Raw genomic sequence first — 17,979 nt, 5'->3', positions numbered from 1 at the left:
TGACACCCTATGAAAAGAAAATGGTCAGTAATTTGGGGATTAAAATCGACTCAGCACTTAATCTTGACACTCATGTAAATACAGTGGTGAGGTCCTGTTTCTTTAACCTGAAAAGACTATCCAGGATCAGGCCTCTGCTGTCCAGAGCTCATCTGGAGTCTGTGTTGCATGCCTTCGTCCTGTCTCGGCTGGACTACTGCAACGCTCTGTATGCTGGTCTGGCCCAGTGCACGGTTGCACGGCTCCAGTTTGTGCAGAACTCTGTGGCTAGGTTCCTGACAGGCACTAGATGTCGAGAGCACATTACCCCAGTGCTGGATGCTCTGCACTGGCTTCCGGTAAAATATCGAGCTCAGTTTAAAATCTTAACTCTCGTTTATAAGGCCCTCCAGGGCAGTGCCCCCTCGTACATTACTGCGCTTTTGAACAGGTATACCCCATCTCGGTCTCTTCGCTCAGCCGAGCAGGAACTTCTGGTGGTCCCCCGGTCGAAATTTCGATCGAGGGGTAGTCGTGCTTTTTCTATTTTGGCTCCAACTCTGTGGAACGAATTGCCACTGAGCATTAGGCAGGCACCATCCCTTCAAGTCTTTAAGTGTCGTTTAAAGACTCATTTTTATCTGATTGCGTTTCAGCGCTAGGGTCACTTGAATTGCCCTAACATTATGGTTTTAACTATTCTTCTTTTTAAACCGGATGCTTGATTTTATTTTGTCCGACATTTGTTTTTTTTTATCGATTGGTCTTATTCCAAAATCTCTTATCTGTAATGCTGTTTGCTTGCTATTTTACGATTTTATGTTTTTATCCTGCTTTTATGCCCATGTATTGGGAAAGTTTTTCTTTTAATGATGTTGTTCAGCACCTTGGGCTTCGGATAATGTTGTAGAAGGTGCTATACAAATAAAATTTGATTGATTGATTGATTGATGTGGGAGCACAGTGCCTTGTGGTGCTGGAAGAGCAGAGTGGTCTGCTACATGAGGAAGCACTGCACCTTGTGCAGGTGGAGCAGTAACAGCTGTAGGAGTCATAATGTTGGGTAGCTTGAGCTGAGCTTGATGTGATTCCAGATGCTGAGGCATTGAGTTCTGTAGCAAATCTGATGGGAGTGAAAGAGGCAGGCTCTGATTGGTTCTACCAGCTGTAGGTAACTCGGCTGGAATTAATGAGACATTAGAGGACACATCACATTCAGACTCCATAAGTGAAGTTTTTACCAACGTGGCGATGTGTAGATCTGTCTCCAATTTCTTCAGACGTCTGAAACGTTCAAATTCTCTATTCATGATCTCCTTGGCTTCATGAGTCTCCTCTTGCATTCTCTGTCCTCTAGCTTGTGCTGCTAACCGTGCACCCTCCAAATCAGCTTGTTTTTCAGCCTTAATTTGCTCATGTAGTTCAGAAATCTCTAAACCTTTGATCTTCTCCTCCAGTTTAGCTGCTTGCACTTCAGAGAGAGAGTCTACAAGACTACGACTAAGTGATAACCGTGAAGACCGTCATGAGCTTGCACCTGTCCGCATACTAGGCACACTCCTTACTGTTGATGCTCTTGCTGGCCTGGTTTGTCCTGCAGATAATGAGGAGTCTTGAGCCACAGGGAGCTGAGAAGGGAGATAGGTCACCTTAGGCAGTCAGATGTTCTGGAGGATGATGGTCTCTCTTAGGTCTGCATGAAGGATCTGGTTGTTCATCAGGAGCTGACTCCATAGTGTCTTATGGGAACCTTATCCAGCTCGAAGGACCATTGTTCATTTGGACTTGTAGTGGTTCTTTAAGGTCGGGACACCATGGACAGACTCTGGTCAGAGAATCTTTAATCAGTTTATTTGATGAACTGGTGTGTTCTGATTAGAAAGAGAATACAACATTCCAGTGTAAATGAAATATCCCACACAAATGAAATAGTTTTACAACATTAAGTAGCATGCATTCGAACCAACAAATACCAAACACAAAGGTTAATAGACACTAATTAGTCTTAACGAGCGATAAGTATGCCTGCTGTAGTTGGCATGAAACAGGCAAGAACTAAACAGGATAACCTGAATTAATACATAATGAAACTTACTTTTCATTCATGGAACGCACACTGGACAATAAAACAAGGTAAATTTATTTGGTAAACAGCCTGTTCTTGTGAGACTATGCTGAACGGAGCAGCAGCTGCTTGTGCAGGCTTCAGAGGTGATGCGTTCAGGGACGCTTGGGAATACGGCATTTCAAGTTAAAGGCTTTTGGACAAGGGCCACATGTGACTAACTGTAGAAGGCATCAGGTGAGAGGTGGGGGACACCCCGGACAGGTCTCCAGTCCATTACAGGGCACACAGAGACACATATCCATTCACACACTCGGTTACACCTGGGGCAATTTAGAGTCTCCTATGCATGTTTCTGTTCTCTGAGAGAAAACTCATTTCTGCATGGGGAGAATATGCTAATGCCTCGCAGAAAGGTCGCAGCCAGGGTTCAAACCTGCAACCTTATTGCTGGCTAAAATTCTATTGATGTGCTGTTATGTGCCAGGGTGAGTGCTCCTCTCATTTTTGTTCCATCTTTGAGCTGCTGGGGTTCAGGAGAGGGAGGCTCCAGCTGCAGCTCATTAACAATCAGCGGGTCCAGCTATAAGAGGAGGAGGAGAACACATCTCGACACCGGATGATTAACTATGACTTGGTAGTTCCAGCCCTTTGAGTCTCCAGGTTAACTCTAGTGATTTTTGGATTTTAGAACCCTTGTGGATATACTTGTGCTTACCTGTTCCCAGGATTTTTGGATCGTTTGTGGACTTTACCTTGACTCCTCAGGATCTCCTTGGACTTCTGAAGCTTCTCTGGTTTTCCTGTGGCTCCTCTGATTGACTACTTGGACATTTCCACGATTCCGCTGGATTACTTATCTGTGCCCCATAAATCTCCAGGACACAGCATTTACCGCTCTCCTCTCCTCCCTGCCAGCCCGCTCTCCTGCTCTCCTCGTGCCCCCTCTCCTGGACAGCCCCTCTTGGATTCACCCCGGCACTCCACCTACCCTCCCCAATTCCTCAGCCCCCACCTACCCTCCCCAATTCCTCAGCCCCCAGTTTCCCCTAAGTCTTTACTCTGCACCTTCCTAGTTTAGATTTACCTCCCTGGTCTCACCTGTTCCTCTGCTCTCCCCTCCTCAGACGCTGCGGTTCCGTTGCAATCCCCACTGGACCTTATTCAGTGCGCCCTCAGTTCTCGATTTTTTAAATAAAATTCTTTAATTTTTCTAATTGACTCATGAATGGTGAATTCTGCATGTCTTGGGTTAAACTCGTCCCCAAAACCATGTCAGAATCATCCGGCCAAGCTGCTATCCCCGCAGATTCACCTCTTACCGATCTACTCAGCAGGTTGTCTCAGCAGGAGCAAGTCCTGCCACTGCTTATGGAACAGCTTCAAGCCGCTAACAACCGTTTCCAGCAGTTGGAAGCCATGGTACGGCAGGAACAACTCAAACTGTCCCAACCGCAGCCCCAGGCCCCCGCTGCGGAGCCTCCGCTCACCGCCCCCGTTCCCCCTGCAGTTCTCGGGCAGGCAGGAGCAGCCACCCTGGAAGTCGCCTATTTCTGTCCAGCCTCCTCACCGCCATCACCGACGTTCAGTGGTGAGTTTGAGGACTGTTACAGTTTTCTGCTACAATGTCAGCTCGCTTTCGAGCGCTCACCAGGAACCTTTTCTTCGGACTCAGTCAAGATCTCATACATAGTAGGATTACTTCGTGGGAGAGCCCTAAGATGGGCTGAGGCGAAGAGTCACTGTGCAACTTTTCTGTCGGGACCTCTGGAGAACTTTCTGACAGATTTTAAATCAACATTTGGCAGTACTGAGTCTATTAAGGACATCAGTAAAAGACGGTGGAGTTTATCGCAGGGGCGGAGATCTGTTGCTGACATGTCTATGGAGTTTAGAACCCTGGCGGCTCGGTCATCCTGGAATGAGGAAGCCCTCCTCGCTGCCTTCACGGAGTCCCTCAACGACCGAGTTCAGAACCAGCTGGCACTGTGCCCAGAACCCCAGTCACTGGAGGAACTCATCCGCCTGGCCATTTCTATTGATAAACGCCAGCATGAACTGCGGCACCAGAACTCCAGTACCAGAACCTTCCCCACACCGGACCGTCACCATGAGTCGGGCACTCGGCCCTCCGCGGAGCCCACCACTATGGAGGAACCCATGCAGATGGGAAGGACACGCCTCAGCTGGGAGAAGAGGTCACATCGGATCAGGTCGGGTCTGTGTTTGTATTGTGGGGAGCCAGGACACTTTGCTAGAGCCTGTCCGGCTCTGTTAAAAGGCAGAGCCCACCAGTAAAGACGACACTACTGGTGGGCAGTAACTCTTCTTCTGCGAGCTCCTGCTGTGTACTTCAGTGTGTGTGTGTGTGTGTGTGTGTGTGTGTTTTTTTAACTCCGAGCAGTTTCCTATAGAAGTGCTTGTTGACTCTGGTTGTGAGCAGTCCTTGTTGGACCCGGACTTAGTAAAGAGATGGAAGATCCCAACCATTCGGCTCCCTACTCCGCTCTCAATGTCTTCCTTGGACGACCGGAACCTGTCAACCATTACTCACCAGACCATCCCGTTGCAGTTACGAGTGTCAGGTAACCACACGGAGGCTTTGGCTTTTTATGTGTTTCCCTCTCTTCAGTCACCTCTGGTCCTGGGACACTCCTGGTTCTCCCTCCATAACCCCCACGTGAACTGGGAGACTAACAGAGTTGAGGAATGGAGCTCCAGATGCTCACAGACCTGCCTCCGCTCAGCCTCACCCATTCTCCGCATCTCTGCCGCTACGCCAGCAGAAAGGATAGACCGGTCCTCTGTGCCACCGATCTACCATGACCTCAGCCTAGTCTTCAGCAAGGATAGGGTATTATCCCCCCCCCCCCCCCCCCCCCACACACACACACACACACACACACACACAGGGCATTTGATTGCAGCATAGATCTGCTGCCAGGGGCTCCCCTTCGCTCCAGCCGCCTTTACCACCTCTCTAAACCAGAAAGAGAGAGCATGGAGAGCTACATACAGGAGTCTCTGGCCGCCTGCCTCATCAGACCATCCTCATCACCCCTAGGAGCGGGTTTCTTCTTCGTTCCGAAGAAGGAAGGAACCCTCAGACCCTGTATTGACTACATGGGTCTGAACCAGATGACCGTTAAGAACAAATATCCGCTGCCTCTACTAACATCTACTTTTGAGCCCATTCAAGATGTCAGCATCTTCAGTCACCTGGATCTCCGGAACGCTTACCATCTGGTTCGGATTCGTCAGGGAGACGAATGGAAGACCGCGTTTAAGACTCCCATCGGACATTTCGAATACTTGGTGATGCCCTTTGGTTTAACTAATGCACCAGCCGTGTTCCAGTCCCAAGTGAACTCAGTTTTAGATTTTCTGAATAAGTTTGTGACTGTTTATTCAGATGATATTTTGATTTTTTCGAACTCCTTAGAGCAACATGTAAGACACGTTAGGGCCGTGTTACAGCGCTTCCTGGAGAACCGCTTATATGTAAAGGCGGAGAAATGTGTGTTCCACATCCCCAAGTAAAGTTCCTTGGTTTTATCATCGAGAGCGGGAGGCTAAGGGCAGACCCTGAGAAGGTCAGTGCAGTCACTGAGTGGCCCATTCCAACTTCTCTAAAGCAGTTGCAAAGGTTCCTGGGCTTCGCCAACTTTTACAGGAGGTTTACAAGGAACTACAGCCAGACCGCCGCCCCTCTGACAAACCTGACCTCTGTTAATCGCCCTTTTGTTTGGTCCTCAGAAGCCAAGGCTGCCTTCCAGACCTTAAAGAGGAAGTTCACTAACGCCCATGTGCTCCACAGACCTAATCCGCAATGCCAGTTCACCCTTGAAGTAGACGCCTCCGACACCAGCGTCTGCACTGTACTCTCTCAGGTATCTCCCACGGATAATAAACCTCATCCCTGTGCCTTTTTTTCTCGCCGTTTAACTCCCTAACTGAGAGCTGCTGGGTGTAAAGCTAGCTATTGAGGAGTGGAGACACTGGCTGGAGGAGGCAGAAACACCTTTCGTCATCTTGACTGACCACAAGAATCTGGTTTACCTGAGAGAAGCTAAGAGGCTTAATCCACGACAGTACAGGTGATCTCTCTTCTTCTCACGTTTCAATTTCCAGATTTCTTACCACCCTGGGTCTAAAGACACAAAACCAGACGCCCTCTCCAGGTTGTACGCTCCGGATCAGGAGGTTGAGCCCTCCACCATTCTCCCCCCAGCATGTGTGGTGGGAAGAGTCACGTGGGAGATCCGGGATCAGGTGCTGGAGGCTATTAAAACTGACCCAGGTCCAGGTAAGGGTCCGCCTGGCCGGCTTTATGTGCCACAAGGCTTAAGGGGCAAGGTCATCCATTGGGCACACACCGGCAGGTTTTCCCTGCGCCCAGGTGCAGGTTGCCCTATTGAAACTGACTTTCTGGTGGCCTGCTATGTACAAGGACGTGAAGGACTACATCTCGGCGTGCCACGTATGTGCCCAACAGAATGGGGACCATCGGTCTCCGGCAGGCTTATTAAACCCCCTTCTTACTCCCTCCCTCAGTTACCTTGACTCCTCAGGATCTCCTTTAACTTCTGAAGCTTCTGGAGCTTCTCTGGTTTTCCTGTGGCTCCTCTGATTGACTACTTGGACATTTCCACGATCCCGCTGGATTACTCATCTGTGCCCCATAAATCTCCTGGATGCAGCATTCACCGTTTTCCTCTCCTCCCTGCCTGCCCGCTCTCCTCGCGCCCCCTCTCCAGGACACCCCCTCTTGGATTCACCCCAACACTCCACCTACCCTCCCCAATTCCTCAGCCCCCAGTTTCCCGTAAGTCTTTACTCTGCACCTTCCTAGTTTAGATTTACCTTTACTCAGACTCTTTACTCGTGAGTGGTGAATTCTGCATGTCTTGGGTTTAACTCGTCCCCAAAACCATGTCATGTGCCACCATGCAATTATATATTTACCCTGGTCTATATACAATAGTGTACAAGCATATTGCACAAATAGACTTTGTAAGCTCATCCAACAACTTAGTAAATTCTAGAGCTGCACGATATTAGAAAAACCTGCCATATACAATAACAGTGATTAATATTGTGATGACGATACAAAAATAATCAAAAACAAAAAAATTTAAAATGACAAAAAAATCATATAAATGAGAAAAGCTAAAGATGTGTGGAAAGGGAAAAAGAAAATGAACAAAAAAAGGCAAACAGTGGATCACGGGAAAAGCTGAATCAGCAGAAAGAGCAGAACAAAGCTAACTCAGGTGTTTGCTAACCATCAAAATTAAGTATCGTCCGCCTCGGGAGCGGGCATCTAACCTATGAGAACCCACCCAATTGGCCAAATGGGTGAAGAGCTCTATTTGATTTGTTAAACATCATGCTTCTGTTTGACTGAATGCATTATGTGTAACAAACATTTGAACTGACTATTCATTGTGATATTTATCAGTTCAATGAGATATGCATATTACGCATGCTGATATCGCGATAACAATATATTAGCAATACATTGTGCAGCCCTGGTAAATTCCATGTTTAACACGTGCAGAAAGATACACAGCTCTACTCTACTGTAAAAGTGAGTCTTCGTCTTGGTATCATCAAAGACAAATGGCGCAATTTGTTACAGAAATTAACTCAGGAACAGGAAACAGACATGGACAGAACATATTTCATTACAAACCAGATACTTTGTAGTATTTGGGCATCCTAATGATGGATCAGGAGAATAGTGAGTAACAACCATAGACTGTACATATACTGGACAATTCGATTCCATAGGCTTCAATAACACGTTATCTGTCCATAATGGGAGGTGTCCACCACCGCCATTTTGACCGTGTCACAGGTTCCGTCCAGCCCAGACAATTCCATAAAAGGGAAGAGAGGAGGCGCTGAGGGTGTGGCTGTAAGGCTGGGCTCGAGTGACGACACCCAGGCGAACTAGCTACGAGCTAACCTGAAGCTAACCCTGGCTAACCCAAAGCTAAAGCGGAGGTGGGAGCCGAGCTAACGGATGTAGCCACCTAGCTTCAACCCAACCGGAGCTAACTGGAACACCCATCGACCTGAACCTCACACGGAGTTTAGGTGGAGGTTTTCTGCGCCTGTTCGTGAGAAGTACCTGTATTAAAAAAGTTTTAAATCGGTAAGTTTATAATTTATTTCCGTAATGAATACATTTTGCTTTGAGCAAGTTTTCAGTACAGTTTTTTTCGGCGCTAACACTCCTGAGTCGCACCAGCCATTAAATGTATCATGAAGAAGAGAAAATATATTTAAGTCGTATTTTGGGGGGACATTTTATTATCTTTCTTACAAAATCTGAGACCAAACGTTTCACATTGCAACACAAGCACCGGTAACCATAACAGAATGAACAGCCAGCAGAGGAGAGGATGGCGGTGTTTCAAACCCTCCCGGCCGGCGTGTAGAGCTCATTCCTGGGCTGGAGCCGGCCCTCAGCACCCCGCCACAGGCTCTAACAGATGCTGGCGGTGTTGCATATATTTCCAAAACGTAATACTTGTTTGTATCTTGTACAGCCAACTAGCCTTTATTCTGGACTCAGTACAATTTACCAAAAGTAAAGAGACATTATACAGATGAAGTAAGCACAAGATAACTTACTGGAAGACACGGGATTATCATCAGAACCAGAACAAGAGAGCCTGATAACAGTCATGTGAAAATAACAGTTAAAAAGTATGTATGTATAATAGAAATAAAAATATATTAGAATTAGTGTAACTCACTGTGATCCAAACAATAAATCAGCCATAGCTGATTAGTAAATATGACATGAGGTTTGGGAGTTTTTAAGTTTCATTCTTTTATTACATTTTTTTCTTAGATCTATTAAAAGGTCACCATGGCAGCCTGTGTGTCAACGTCAGCTACACAAAGCAAGTGTAAGTAACAAGTACTTGTCTTGACCACTTCATGTATGGTTTTGTACTTTAAACAACTAGGCCAAACCTGTTATTTTTTCTCCATAGCCATTTGGATCATTGGAGACAGCTGAGTGAGGCGTGGTGCCCAGAGAGCTGCAGAGACAACCTTGGCCTCCCTGACGTCTGTGTCTCTTGGTTTGGTTGGGGCGGACCATCGACATACATACATACATGTGCCGACAATTTGCGCCCTGTTTTATAAAATGTAGTGTTAAAAATAAATGTTTTTGCTCAATTACTGGAATTTCTTTGGTTAAATCAAAAGTGAGGAATAATCATTTACAAGTTATTTGTACAACAGGCCCATTTTAAATCCCAACAGTTTCTTAGCAGACAATAGAAATGTGTTCTTTACTAACTTTACTTGGTTTGAAAATCTTACTAAAATAAACTTGAGTGCCGTATTGCAAAACCCAATCATACTTGTTATGTAAACATTAGCTTTGTAGATATTTTTTACAGATATATATTTGTGTGCAACAAAAAACAAACTTAAATAATTTGTCATTCTTTATTGAAAAACAACAAAATACAGGTATACAGAAGTGTGGGAAAATGATAATGTGAAAGTATTGCACTATAAATGAAGTGAGATGAGATGAAGGTGAGATGAAGGTGGATGCCAGCGGGCTGGACGCCGGACGAGGAAACCTGGAGACGGATCGCTCAGACAGGAAGGGAAGAGCTTCCTCTTACCTTGATGGAATTAAAGTTAGCCGTCGTCTGAACGCCCAACCGTACGGTCTGAGGTCAAAGGTCACAGGAAACACACACCAGTCAGCAGTCATACAGATGCATAAAAATAACTGTAGCCATGGCAACCAGCTGACATGTCCCCACTTTCACCAGCACCTGGTGCCTGCCGGGTCACCTGAATTCCTGTGTGATGTCAGCACGGTCGGCCGTGACTGCGGCCATCAGAGGTGACCTCTGATCAGCTGAATGAACTCACCTTCCAGGGTGACGCCGTGTTAGAGTCGGCTTCATCCTGTAAACAAACAAACAAACAAATGAGTGGTAACATAAACACCACGTCTGGTTCTGGTGGAGGCGGAGGACAACATGCACCTTTCCAGGAGCAGAACCCAGATGTTCTTGTTGCTACAAACAGAGACGAGCAGAGTTAAACCAGGAAGTGAGAGGGACCAGCTGCTGCAGACAGGTGATGCTCACCTGAGCCTGAACCATAGGAGCCTCCTCAGCCATCAGACCTTCTGACTCCAGTTCAGATGCCACCTTGTTGATGTCCCTCAGGCGGGACTCGTTGGCCTTCAGGTCCTGCAGGACAAAAGCACCTGCTGATTACCTTGTTGCGTTCGGTTTAACAGGTCTGGTGTTAGAACGTGGTGGATAAGAATGTTCTGACGGGCCGAGGGTTCTGAACTCACCCTGCAGGACTGGGCCTGCTCCTTCAGGGCCTGGATGCTGCTGCCGTAAGCCGACAGGTCCGACATCAGGGCCTCGTGCTTCTTCAGGAGAGCCTGTGGAGCAGAACATCAGAACCTTCAGCTCGTCTGACACAAGTGGAGCTTTCTCGCAGCGATGGTCCAATCGGATCCGCCACCGTAAAACAAACCCTGCTCAGTTCACCGCAGACGCAGCTCTGCGGGTGTTTAGTGGAAAAGCGTGAGCCTTCTGCCGGCTGCCACGTGTCATGGCTGCTCTGCAGCGGGAACACACATCACAGCTTGTAAACCGTTTGAAATAAGAGCGACGGGAACACGTTTGTCATCACTTCCTGTGCGAGGCCAGCACTTCTACCCCTAACCCATGAGACGCTCAAACGAGCAACGACGTCTGGTAGACAACCGAAGGAAATGACAAATACAGAAACACTAATTATGAAGGACTGGAAAGAGAGCAAAGAAAAGCGATTGGAGTTTCTCAGGAAGGGACTTCCATACCTCGGCCAAGTCCTCGTCTTTCCCTTAGTCTGGACTTCCAACGATGGGCTCCTTCTCCCTCATCCAGGACTCGGCCTCATTAGCATCCGCAAAGTACTGCTGGGCCTGCAGAGAGTCCTCCAGGTCCTGCCTCCTCTGGGACGCCTTGGCCTTCAGCGTGTCCCAACGTCCATGAAGCTCCCACAGTTTAGTCTTCACTTCCTCACCAGCGAAGTGACCTGGACCCAAAAAAAGTGAGCCAGAACCTGCAGACACCTCAGAAACATGTCAGGACCAGACCTGCTCTACCTTCTTCCACCATGGTCTCTCCTTTCTGGGTGACAGCCTTGATGCGAGGTTCATGACCTGTGATCTCAGCCTGCAGAGCCTGGTGCTTCTTCAGCAGGTTCTGGACACCAATCAGGTCCTTCCCTGAGGACACATGTTAGAGTTCAGCATTATGCAGTAGACAGACCAGTTTAACCCAGGGGTTTCTTTCTTCTACAATCTGCTCTTTAACTGTATTATTTCCTGCTATTTCAGCTGTTAACTTTATTTTTTCTCTAAGTGTTTTTCTCCCCAGAAGAAGCTACAATGATGTTTTGCTGAGCTGTGGTGGCCTCATGGAGGGGGCCATCGGCTAGCACACTGCTGCTAACCACATTCTCCCTCTCCTGATAGTAACATTTTACTTTCTTTGATGTTGGATGTGCTACTACTAGTTTACCCGTTTAATTATAGATTCACTAGGATAAATACAATAAAGTTTATCTCTTGCCAAATAGAATATTTACTGTGGCGAGCCCGTGAAGAGGTGTCGGAGAATGCGACAAATTTGTCTGTTAAAAAGTCTGTTATGTACAAAAAACACAATATCATCACACTATTTTGGACCGATACATGACGGTCAGGTCCAGCTTGGGGAGAAAATATGACACGTCTTTCAGGATGGACTTCATCTTTGGTAGCTGGCGAAGCCGGGAAAAGCAGGATCTAACCACCTGGCTAATGTGGGAGTCCATCCGCATCTCTGGGTCCAAAACCACCCCCAGGTTAGTGATGGTTGGCTTCACTAAGCTGCAAAAACAGGGTTGCAGGACAGGACTAACTGCAGTGGGAGAGGGAGGAACAAATATTCCAGTTATAAATATTAAATATTTGAACAAATAAATATTTGTTAAAAGGAAGAAACTGATGATGACTTTAAGATTAGAGGAATGTTCTAGAACGGGTCTGGAACCAACGATGGCCCTTTGGATCAAATTTGGATTAAAAAAATAGCTCATGATTTTATTTATGGATGGAATAAAAATACAGGTTTTAAGCATCTTCTCAGTATCTTCATGTTGCACGACTTTCCACAGCAGAAGGACACAAAAACTGCCAGAATTATGATTAGAAAGATTTACGTTTTAATCTCAGAATCCCAACTTTTCCCAGAATCTTCACATTATTCTATGAATTCAGAGAAAATATACATTTTTCAGAGGTGTCGCTCCCCTGTTGTGGATATTTCTCAAAATTCAACCATTTTTTCTTTTCAAAAGCTTTAGTAAGAGTTTGGACTCTAAACAAGTTTTACTTTGCAGACTGCTTGTCTACACCTTCATCAGATCTGCTCATAATAAAACATTTGGGTTATATTTAATGCCCAGGAAGATGCTCTTCCTGAGCATTAAGTTATCAAAAACAGATAAAAGTATTTTTTACCATAATTTTAACTGCTATCAGCTGATAAAAATAATAAAAAACAGCCTGATCATTAAAGAAGTGTTAGTGAAACCGCGCGGATCACACAAACCATCATGCTGTCTATATGACTTTGAAAATATATAGTTTAATTACAGTTTGATTTATTTGACATCTGTATAATGTTTATTATTTTGTTTTTTCCCCCTAAATGCCTAACGTTTTAGTTTTACATGAATATTAGTCATTCATCACAATACATAAAGTTACACATTTTAAATTTTAATAGGGGAAGACTGCAGGAGGGAGCGGTAAAATACAGAAATCCCCAGCAAAAACAAGAAACTTTACGAGTCTGATGAAACCCGCTGGAGTTCCTTCAGCAGGCCTGGTGGCAGCTACAACGACCCAGTGGCTGTGCTTGGTCAATGTTATCGAGCTCAGTCCGGCTCGGCCGTGAACGAGCCGAGGCGACATCCTGCTCTGCTTAAAAAGAGGTGTTATTTTCCGCTTCAGAAGAAGCGTCCGTGTTTTACGCTTTCTCAGAGACATGTCACGTTGCTAAGTTGCGCCGCGCGCTAACACGTCAATAGTGCAGCGTAGCCTGCTCGAGGTTTTAAGGGTTCAGATGAAAACACCCTACCACTCAGGCTGCTTACACATCGATATTAAGTTGTCGCTGTTGCGCTCACGCCGTAATACGGTAGATGCGGTTAAAGTCAGACATGAAAAACTCCACGAGCGGTCAGACCGCGCAGCAGCTAGGCGCAGCAAGTAGGCGCCGGATCGGTCAGGCTGCCCGGCCTGACCGCTGGGGATTACCGGATGGAAGAATGGACACAGAAGTCTCCCTCTTAGCGCTCCGTCATATTTCAACCCATTTTTATCTTAAATGCACTGGGTTTTACCCTATTACCCATCTAAATATGCCCTATTAATTATTTTACCGTATTTTACATTTAAATTTCATGGTTAAACAGTACATGCTACATGTTAAACTGATAGTTAGCTAGCTACTTCGGTAAACTCAGCTAGTTTAAAGGTGGCAGTGACGTAAAATACGAATATAGATTTTAACTTACCGAAAAAAATGAAGTGGAGACTCCTTGGACGCTCTATTAGTGCAATTAATACCACTGCAAGTCATTTTGTCCAACAATTGCACCAATAATATCCAAAGAAGAATACACAAACACAGAGACTCAAAATGCCGGAGCAGTTTCCAAGCCAGACCGAGGCTGTACTGAGGCCTTTCCACGGAGCTAGCTCTGTGGTCACGTGGGTCTGAGGCGGCGGTCACGTGTGTCGGATGCTCATTAATTATACAGAATTTTAGGCTTTCAATACACTTAAACAGAAGAGTGAGAAAAAAATTCACCCCCCTCAGAGTTGTCATGAGTATAAACTAGATAATTTAGACAAAAAACATGTTTTGGCACCAGGCTGTAAACATGTTTATTTCTGCTGTGAAATCGGCATTTTTAACATGGGAGTCAATGAGGATTTGCTCGCTTCTGGCACCAGCCCCCAGCGGATGAGGGTGGAACTGCAATTTTTCTTACTTCCGGGATGGGACCATTTTTAGAGCGGCATTGTGGGGGCTTGGTAACAACTGAGGGATAGTTGAAGTCCAAGTTGGCTGGTCTGATATTTAATTTAAACTGCTTTAAAATCAGCTAAATAAGAATGTCTCATTTCATTTAATGTCATTGTTTCCCTGATAAACAGCTTATGAAAAACAGCAACTGTTTGTTTAATCAATAATAATTAACCTTTCTCGCTGCAGTTTCAAGGGCAGAGGATTTTTATTTTACAGATTTAATTACAGTTTAGAAACATCTTAAGTAATACATTGCTGCAATCTGAATTAAGGAAATGGCATGTTATCTGTATTTTTTTATTTGTTTAGTGCATACATTTATGTTTACAGAAATTTTACTTTTATTATTACTGGGAATTAAATCAAAACCAGTCCCACTGTCCTGTACTGTATCTATTATTTCTATTTCCCAGAATTTTGTTTATGGTATTTTATACTAATAGGAATTAATTTAATATCTGATGATGACTGTTGGAAAATGCTAATTTATTTTGCGTTACACATCCATTCATGCTGGATTTGTTATTTATAGGATGATTAACTTGTTGAGAAGGAAAAATGGTTCAAGAGTGATAATTGGCGCCAACAAGACTTTTGTACGACTTTGAGGAGATTTTGGTCCACCATCCGACGCCTCAGGCATGGAAAGCAGTATGCTACCAACACTCTTTACAATGGGGAAGGTGTGCTGCTGACCTCAACTCAGGACATTGTGGATCGGTGGGTGGAGTATTTTGAAGACCTCCTCAATCCCACCGGCACATCTTCCAATGAGAAAGAGGATTCTGGGGACTTTGGGTTGGGCTCTCCGATCTATGGATCAGAGGTCACTGAGGTGGTCAAGATGATGAAATCTGCCTGGAGGTCCTGAAGGCTCTGGATGTTGTGGGGCTGTGCTGCGATGACATCGATGGCAGTACCACTGGATTGGCAGACCAGGGTGGGTGGAGGGTATTTAAAACCGCAGGGTGTGTTCCAGCTACAGGGGATCACTCCTGAGCCTCCCTGGTAAGGTCTATTTAGGGGTTCTGGAGAGGAGGGTTCATCGGATTGTGGAATCAAACTACATTGATCATGAGGATCAATGTAGTTTTCATCTTGATTGGAGAACACTGGACCAGCTCTACACTCTTAGGGGGGTCCCGGAGGGTGCATGGGAGTTCACCCAACCAATTTAAATGTGTTTTGTGGATTTGGAGAGGGTGTTCAAATGCGCCCCTCAGGGGGCCCTGTGGGGGTACTCCGGGAGTATGGGGTACTAGACCTCTTGAGGTTGTTAGGCCCTGTATGACCTGTGCCAGAGCATGGTTCACATTGCCGGCAGTGAGTCGGGCTCATTTCCGGTGAGAGTTGGACTCTGCCAAAGCTGCAATTTATCACTTATACTGGTCATAACGTTTATGGACAGGATTTCTAGGTTTAGCCAAGGTGTTGAGGGGATCTGTTTGGCGGCCTAAGGATCAGGTTTCCGCTTTTTGCAGACAATGTGGTCCTGTTGGCTTCATCAGAACGTGATCTCCGGCTTTTACTGGACAGTTCGCAGCAGAGTGTGAAACAGCTGGGATGAGAATCAGCTCCTCAAAATCCAAGACCATAGTCTTGAGTTAGAAAAGGGCAGAATGCCTTCTCCAGGTCAGGGATGAGTTCCTGCCTCAAGTAGAGGAGTTTAATTATCTCTGGGACTCGAGATCAACAGGCGGATTGGTGCATCTACAGCAGGGGTCGGCAACCTGTTTCCATCAAAGAGCCATTATTACCCGTTTCCCACAGTAAAGAAAACACTGGGAGCCACAGCAGCCGCGGCGATGTGGGCGGGGCCTACCCTTAGATAGCAGAGAGCTGCTTTAACCAATCACAACAGGTGACAGCAGCCAGTACCGGTCACTTGTGTACGTCAAAGTTATCTTTCATAAGACGATAATCAATAACATGATTTATATAAAGTGGATCCAGAAGTTGTAGCCCGTCTCTGCCTACAATATTTTGATATTTTTCACCCTGTAGGTGGTTTTACTGAGCAGGTGCCACTTTTGTCATACATTTCTTTTTAAAGCATGTTTAGACTGTTCAGAATACAAATCCAGGCTCTGTCATGTTTGATTGTTATAATTAAACTTTGTAGGTGGGGAAGGTTAGAAAAGGACCCGATCAATTTGTTTTTCCCTCATTTACAGCGACGGAGATAACGGCGCAGTGTGCCTGGCTCTGGTGGTAATCAAGTTAAATTATATCTCTTTGCAACAATGTCCACAAGAAAACAGAACAGTTAAAAGCAGGGCTTGTGTTGACCGGATAGTTCCCGTATTTGACCGTTTATTTTGACGGAGAAAGAATAGAAAGAATTACCCCGATGCATGCAGACGAACTGACATTTTATTCGTTATGCACATCGCAGATGTAGCTAAATCACTCAAGAAAAGATTCCCATCTGAACATCTGAGCTGGACACTGCTCAGCGCAGCTCACTGTCAGCGCGTACGTACGGTGCACAGCGAGCTGAAGATGTGGAGAGGGGCTTGGAGTGCGTCGCAGAACCAGAGCGCATGCAGGAAGATTCCTCCGACTGAAGCGAGACTTGTCACTTAGAAAATGTTCCCTGATTATGAAACTTTGGCTGAATAGTGCTTGTTCCTGTCTCCAATGTGGCGACGCATCCAGGAGCCTGTCTGAGGAGAATCCCAGAATCCCACATTTTCTTCAGCTCAGAATGCGCCTATATGATTATGCAGAAGCGTGACGCGTCAACCCGGTCTCACAGTAAGACCGGGTTGGAACTGTTCAGGTTTACGCAGACAATCTTTACATTTAGAATTGGCATACAGATGTAAAATTAATGCAGTAAAATATAAAGCATTTTATTTAAATATCCATTCATTATTTTACAAGCAAAGAGAGCCGCATCAGATGGATGGAAGAGCCGCATGCGGCTCCAGAGCCGCGGGTTGCCGACCCCTGATCTACAGTAATGCTGGTGTTGAATCGGTCTGTTGTGGTGAAGAGTGAGCTGAGCCGGAAGGCAAAGCTTTCAATTTACTGGATGATTTTCCTCATGTGGTCATGAGCTTTGGTTAGTGACCGAAAGAATTACATTGTGGATACAAGCGGCCGAAATGAGCTTACTCCGCAGGATGCTTCCTGGATGCCTCCCTAATTGGGAGGAGACCCAATGGATGGCCCAGGACAAGCTGGAGGGACTATGCTTCTCGGCTGGCCAGGGAACACCTTAGGATTCCCCTGGAGGAGCTGGCCCAAGGGCCTGGGGAGAGGGAAGTCTGGGCCTCTCGGCTTAGGCTACTGCCCCTGCGACCCACCCTGGATAAGCAGTCGAAAATGAATGTGGGTTTGAGTGCCACTCGAACCCGGATAAGCAAATGAAAACAGATGGATGGATGGACAAATTTGTTAAAGCAGACATGACATGACAAACAGAACTAAGCACACAAAAGGATTTGCAATAAGAAAGACCAAACAACTGCTTTTTGTTATCCAGTCTTCTTGGATTACACCTGAATAGGAAACGTGACAGTGAGATGGACAGCAGAGGCCCTTTTGTTATGATAGTCACCGATTCAGTTTTCCTGTCTTTGGGTCTTCCCAGTTTGTCTTTGATCTTGGATGACATGTTATGCTCAGAGCTGATCATTATCACTAAAGAAAATGACAGAAAACTGATAGTTGAAATATGTTTAAATGTGGCGTTATCATTTCCATTTAAGTACACAGTACACATTAAATACCTATAATTTTTGCTGCAGAGATCAAGACTGTTTATTTTATAATACTCTATTGTTTCTCACT

At 45.7% G+C, this 17,979-nt stretch overlaps 1 protein-coding gene and 1 long non-coding RNA gene across 7 annotated transcripts; one reads left to right on the top strand and one right to left on the bottom strand.

Annotated features, from left to right (window-relative positions):
- The first annotated feature begins 8,076 nt into the window (after positions 1-8,076).
- Positions 8,077-9,159, top strand: LOC129153556 (uncharacterized). The gene is made up of 3 exons (XR_008559543.2): positions 8,077-8,204; positions 8,910-8,967; positions 9,055-9,159. It is a non-coding gene; the product is annotated as an uncharacterized lncRNA (long non-coding RNA).
- Positions 9,160-9,506: 347 nt separating this feature from the next.
- On the bottom strand, positions 9,507-13,840 carry LOC129153555 (spectrin alpha chain, non-erythrocytic 1-like). 6 transcript variants are annotated; one of them, XM_070550333.1, is made up of 8 exons: positions 13,664-13,840; positions 11,202-11,324; positions 10,914-11,131; positions 10,398-10,490; positions 10,183-10,287; positions 10,078-10,110; positions 9,962-9,997; positions 9,507-9,753 (listed from the first exon to the last, which is right to left on the bottom strand). In XM_070550333.1, exons 4-8 carry the CDS (start codon positions 10,461-10,463, stop codon positions 9,676-9,678), a joined length of 318 nt encoding a protein of 105 aa, XP_070406434.1. In that variant the 5' UTR covers positions 10,464-10,490; positions 10,914-11,131; positions 11,202-11,324; positions 13,664-13,840; the 3' UTR covers positions 9,507-9,675. The 6 variants fall into 6 exon arrangements, with proteins under 6 accessions (XP_070406434.1, XP_070406436.1, XP_070406435.1 ...); XM_070550331.1 differs by adding an exon at positions 11,894-12,000 and having other exon boundaries at positions 9,660-9,753; positions 9,962-10,110; positions 13,664-13,777; XM_070550335.1 differs by lacking the exon at positions 9,962-9,997.
- Positions 13,841-17,979: the final 4,139 nt, after the last annotated feature.

Source organism: Nothobranchius furzeri, chromosome 4 (assembly GCF_043380555.1).
Source record: "Nothobranchius furzeri strain GRZ-AD chromosome 4, NfurGRZ-RIMD1, whole genome shotgun sequence".
In the NCBI taxonomy this organism is placed as follows: domain Eukaryota; kingdom Metazoa; phylum Chordata; class Actinopteri; order Cyprinodontiformes; family Nothobranchiidae; genus Nothobranchius; species Nothobranchius furzeri.
Note: the sequence above shows the minus strand (reverse complement) of the source record. Positions and strands in the feature narration are given on the sequence as shown.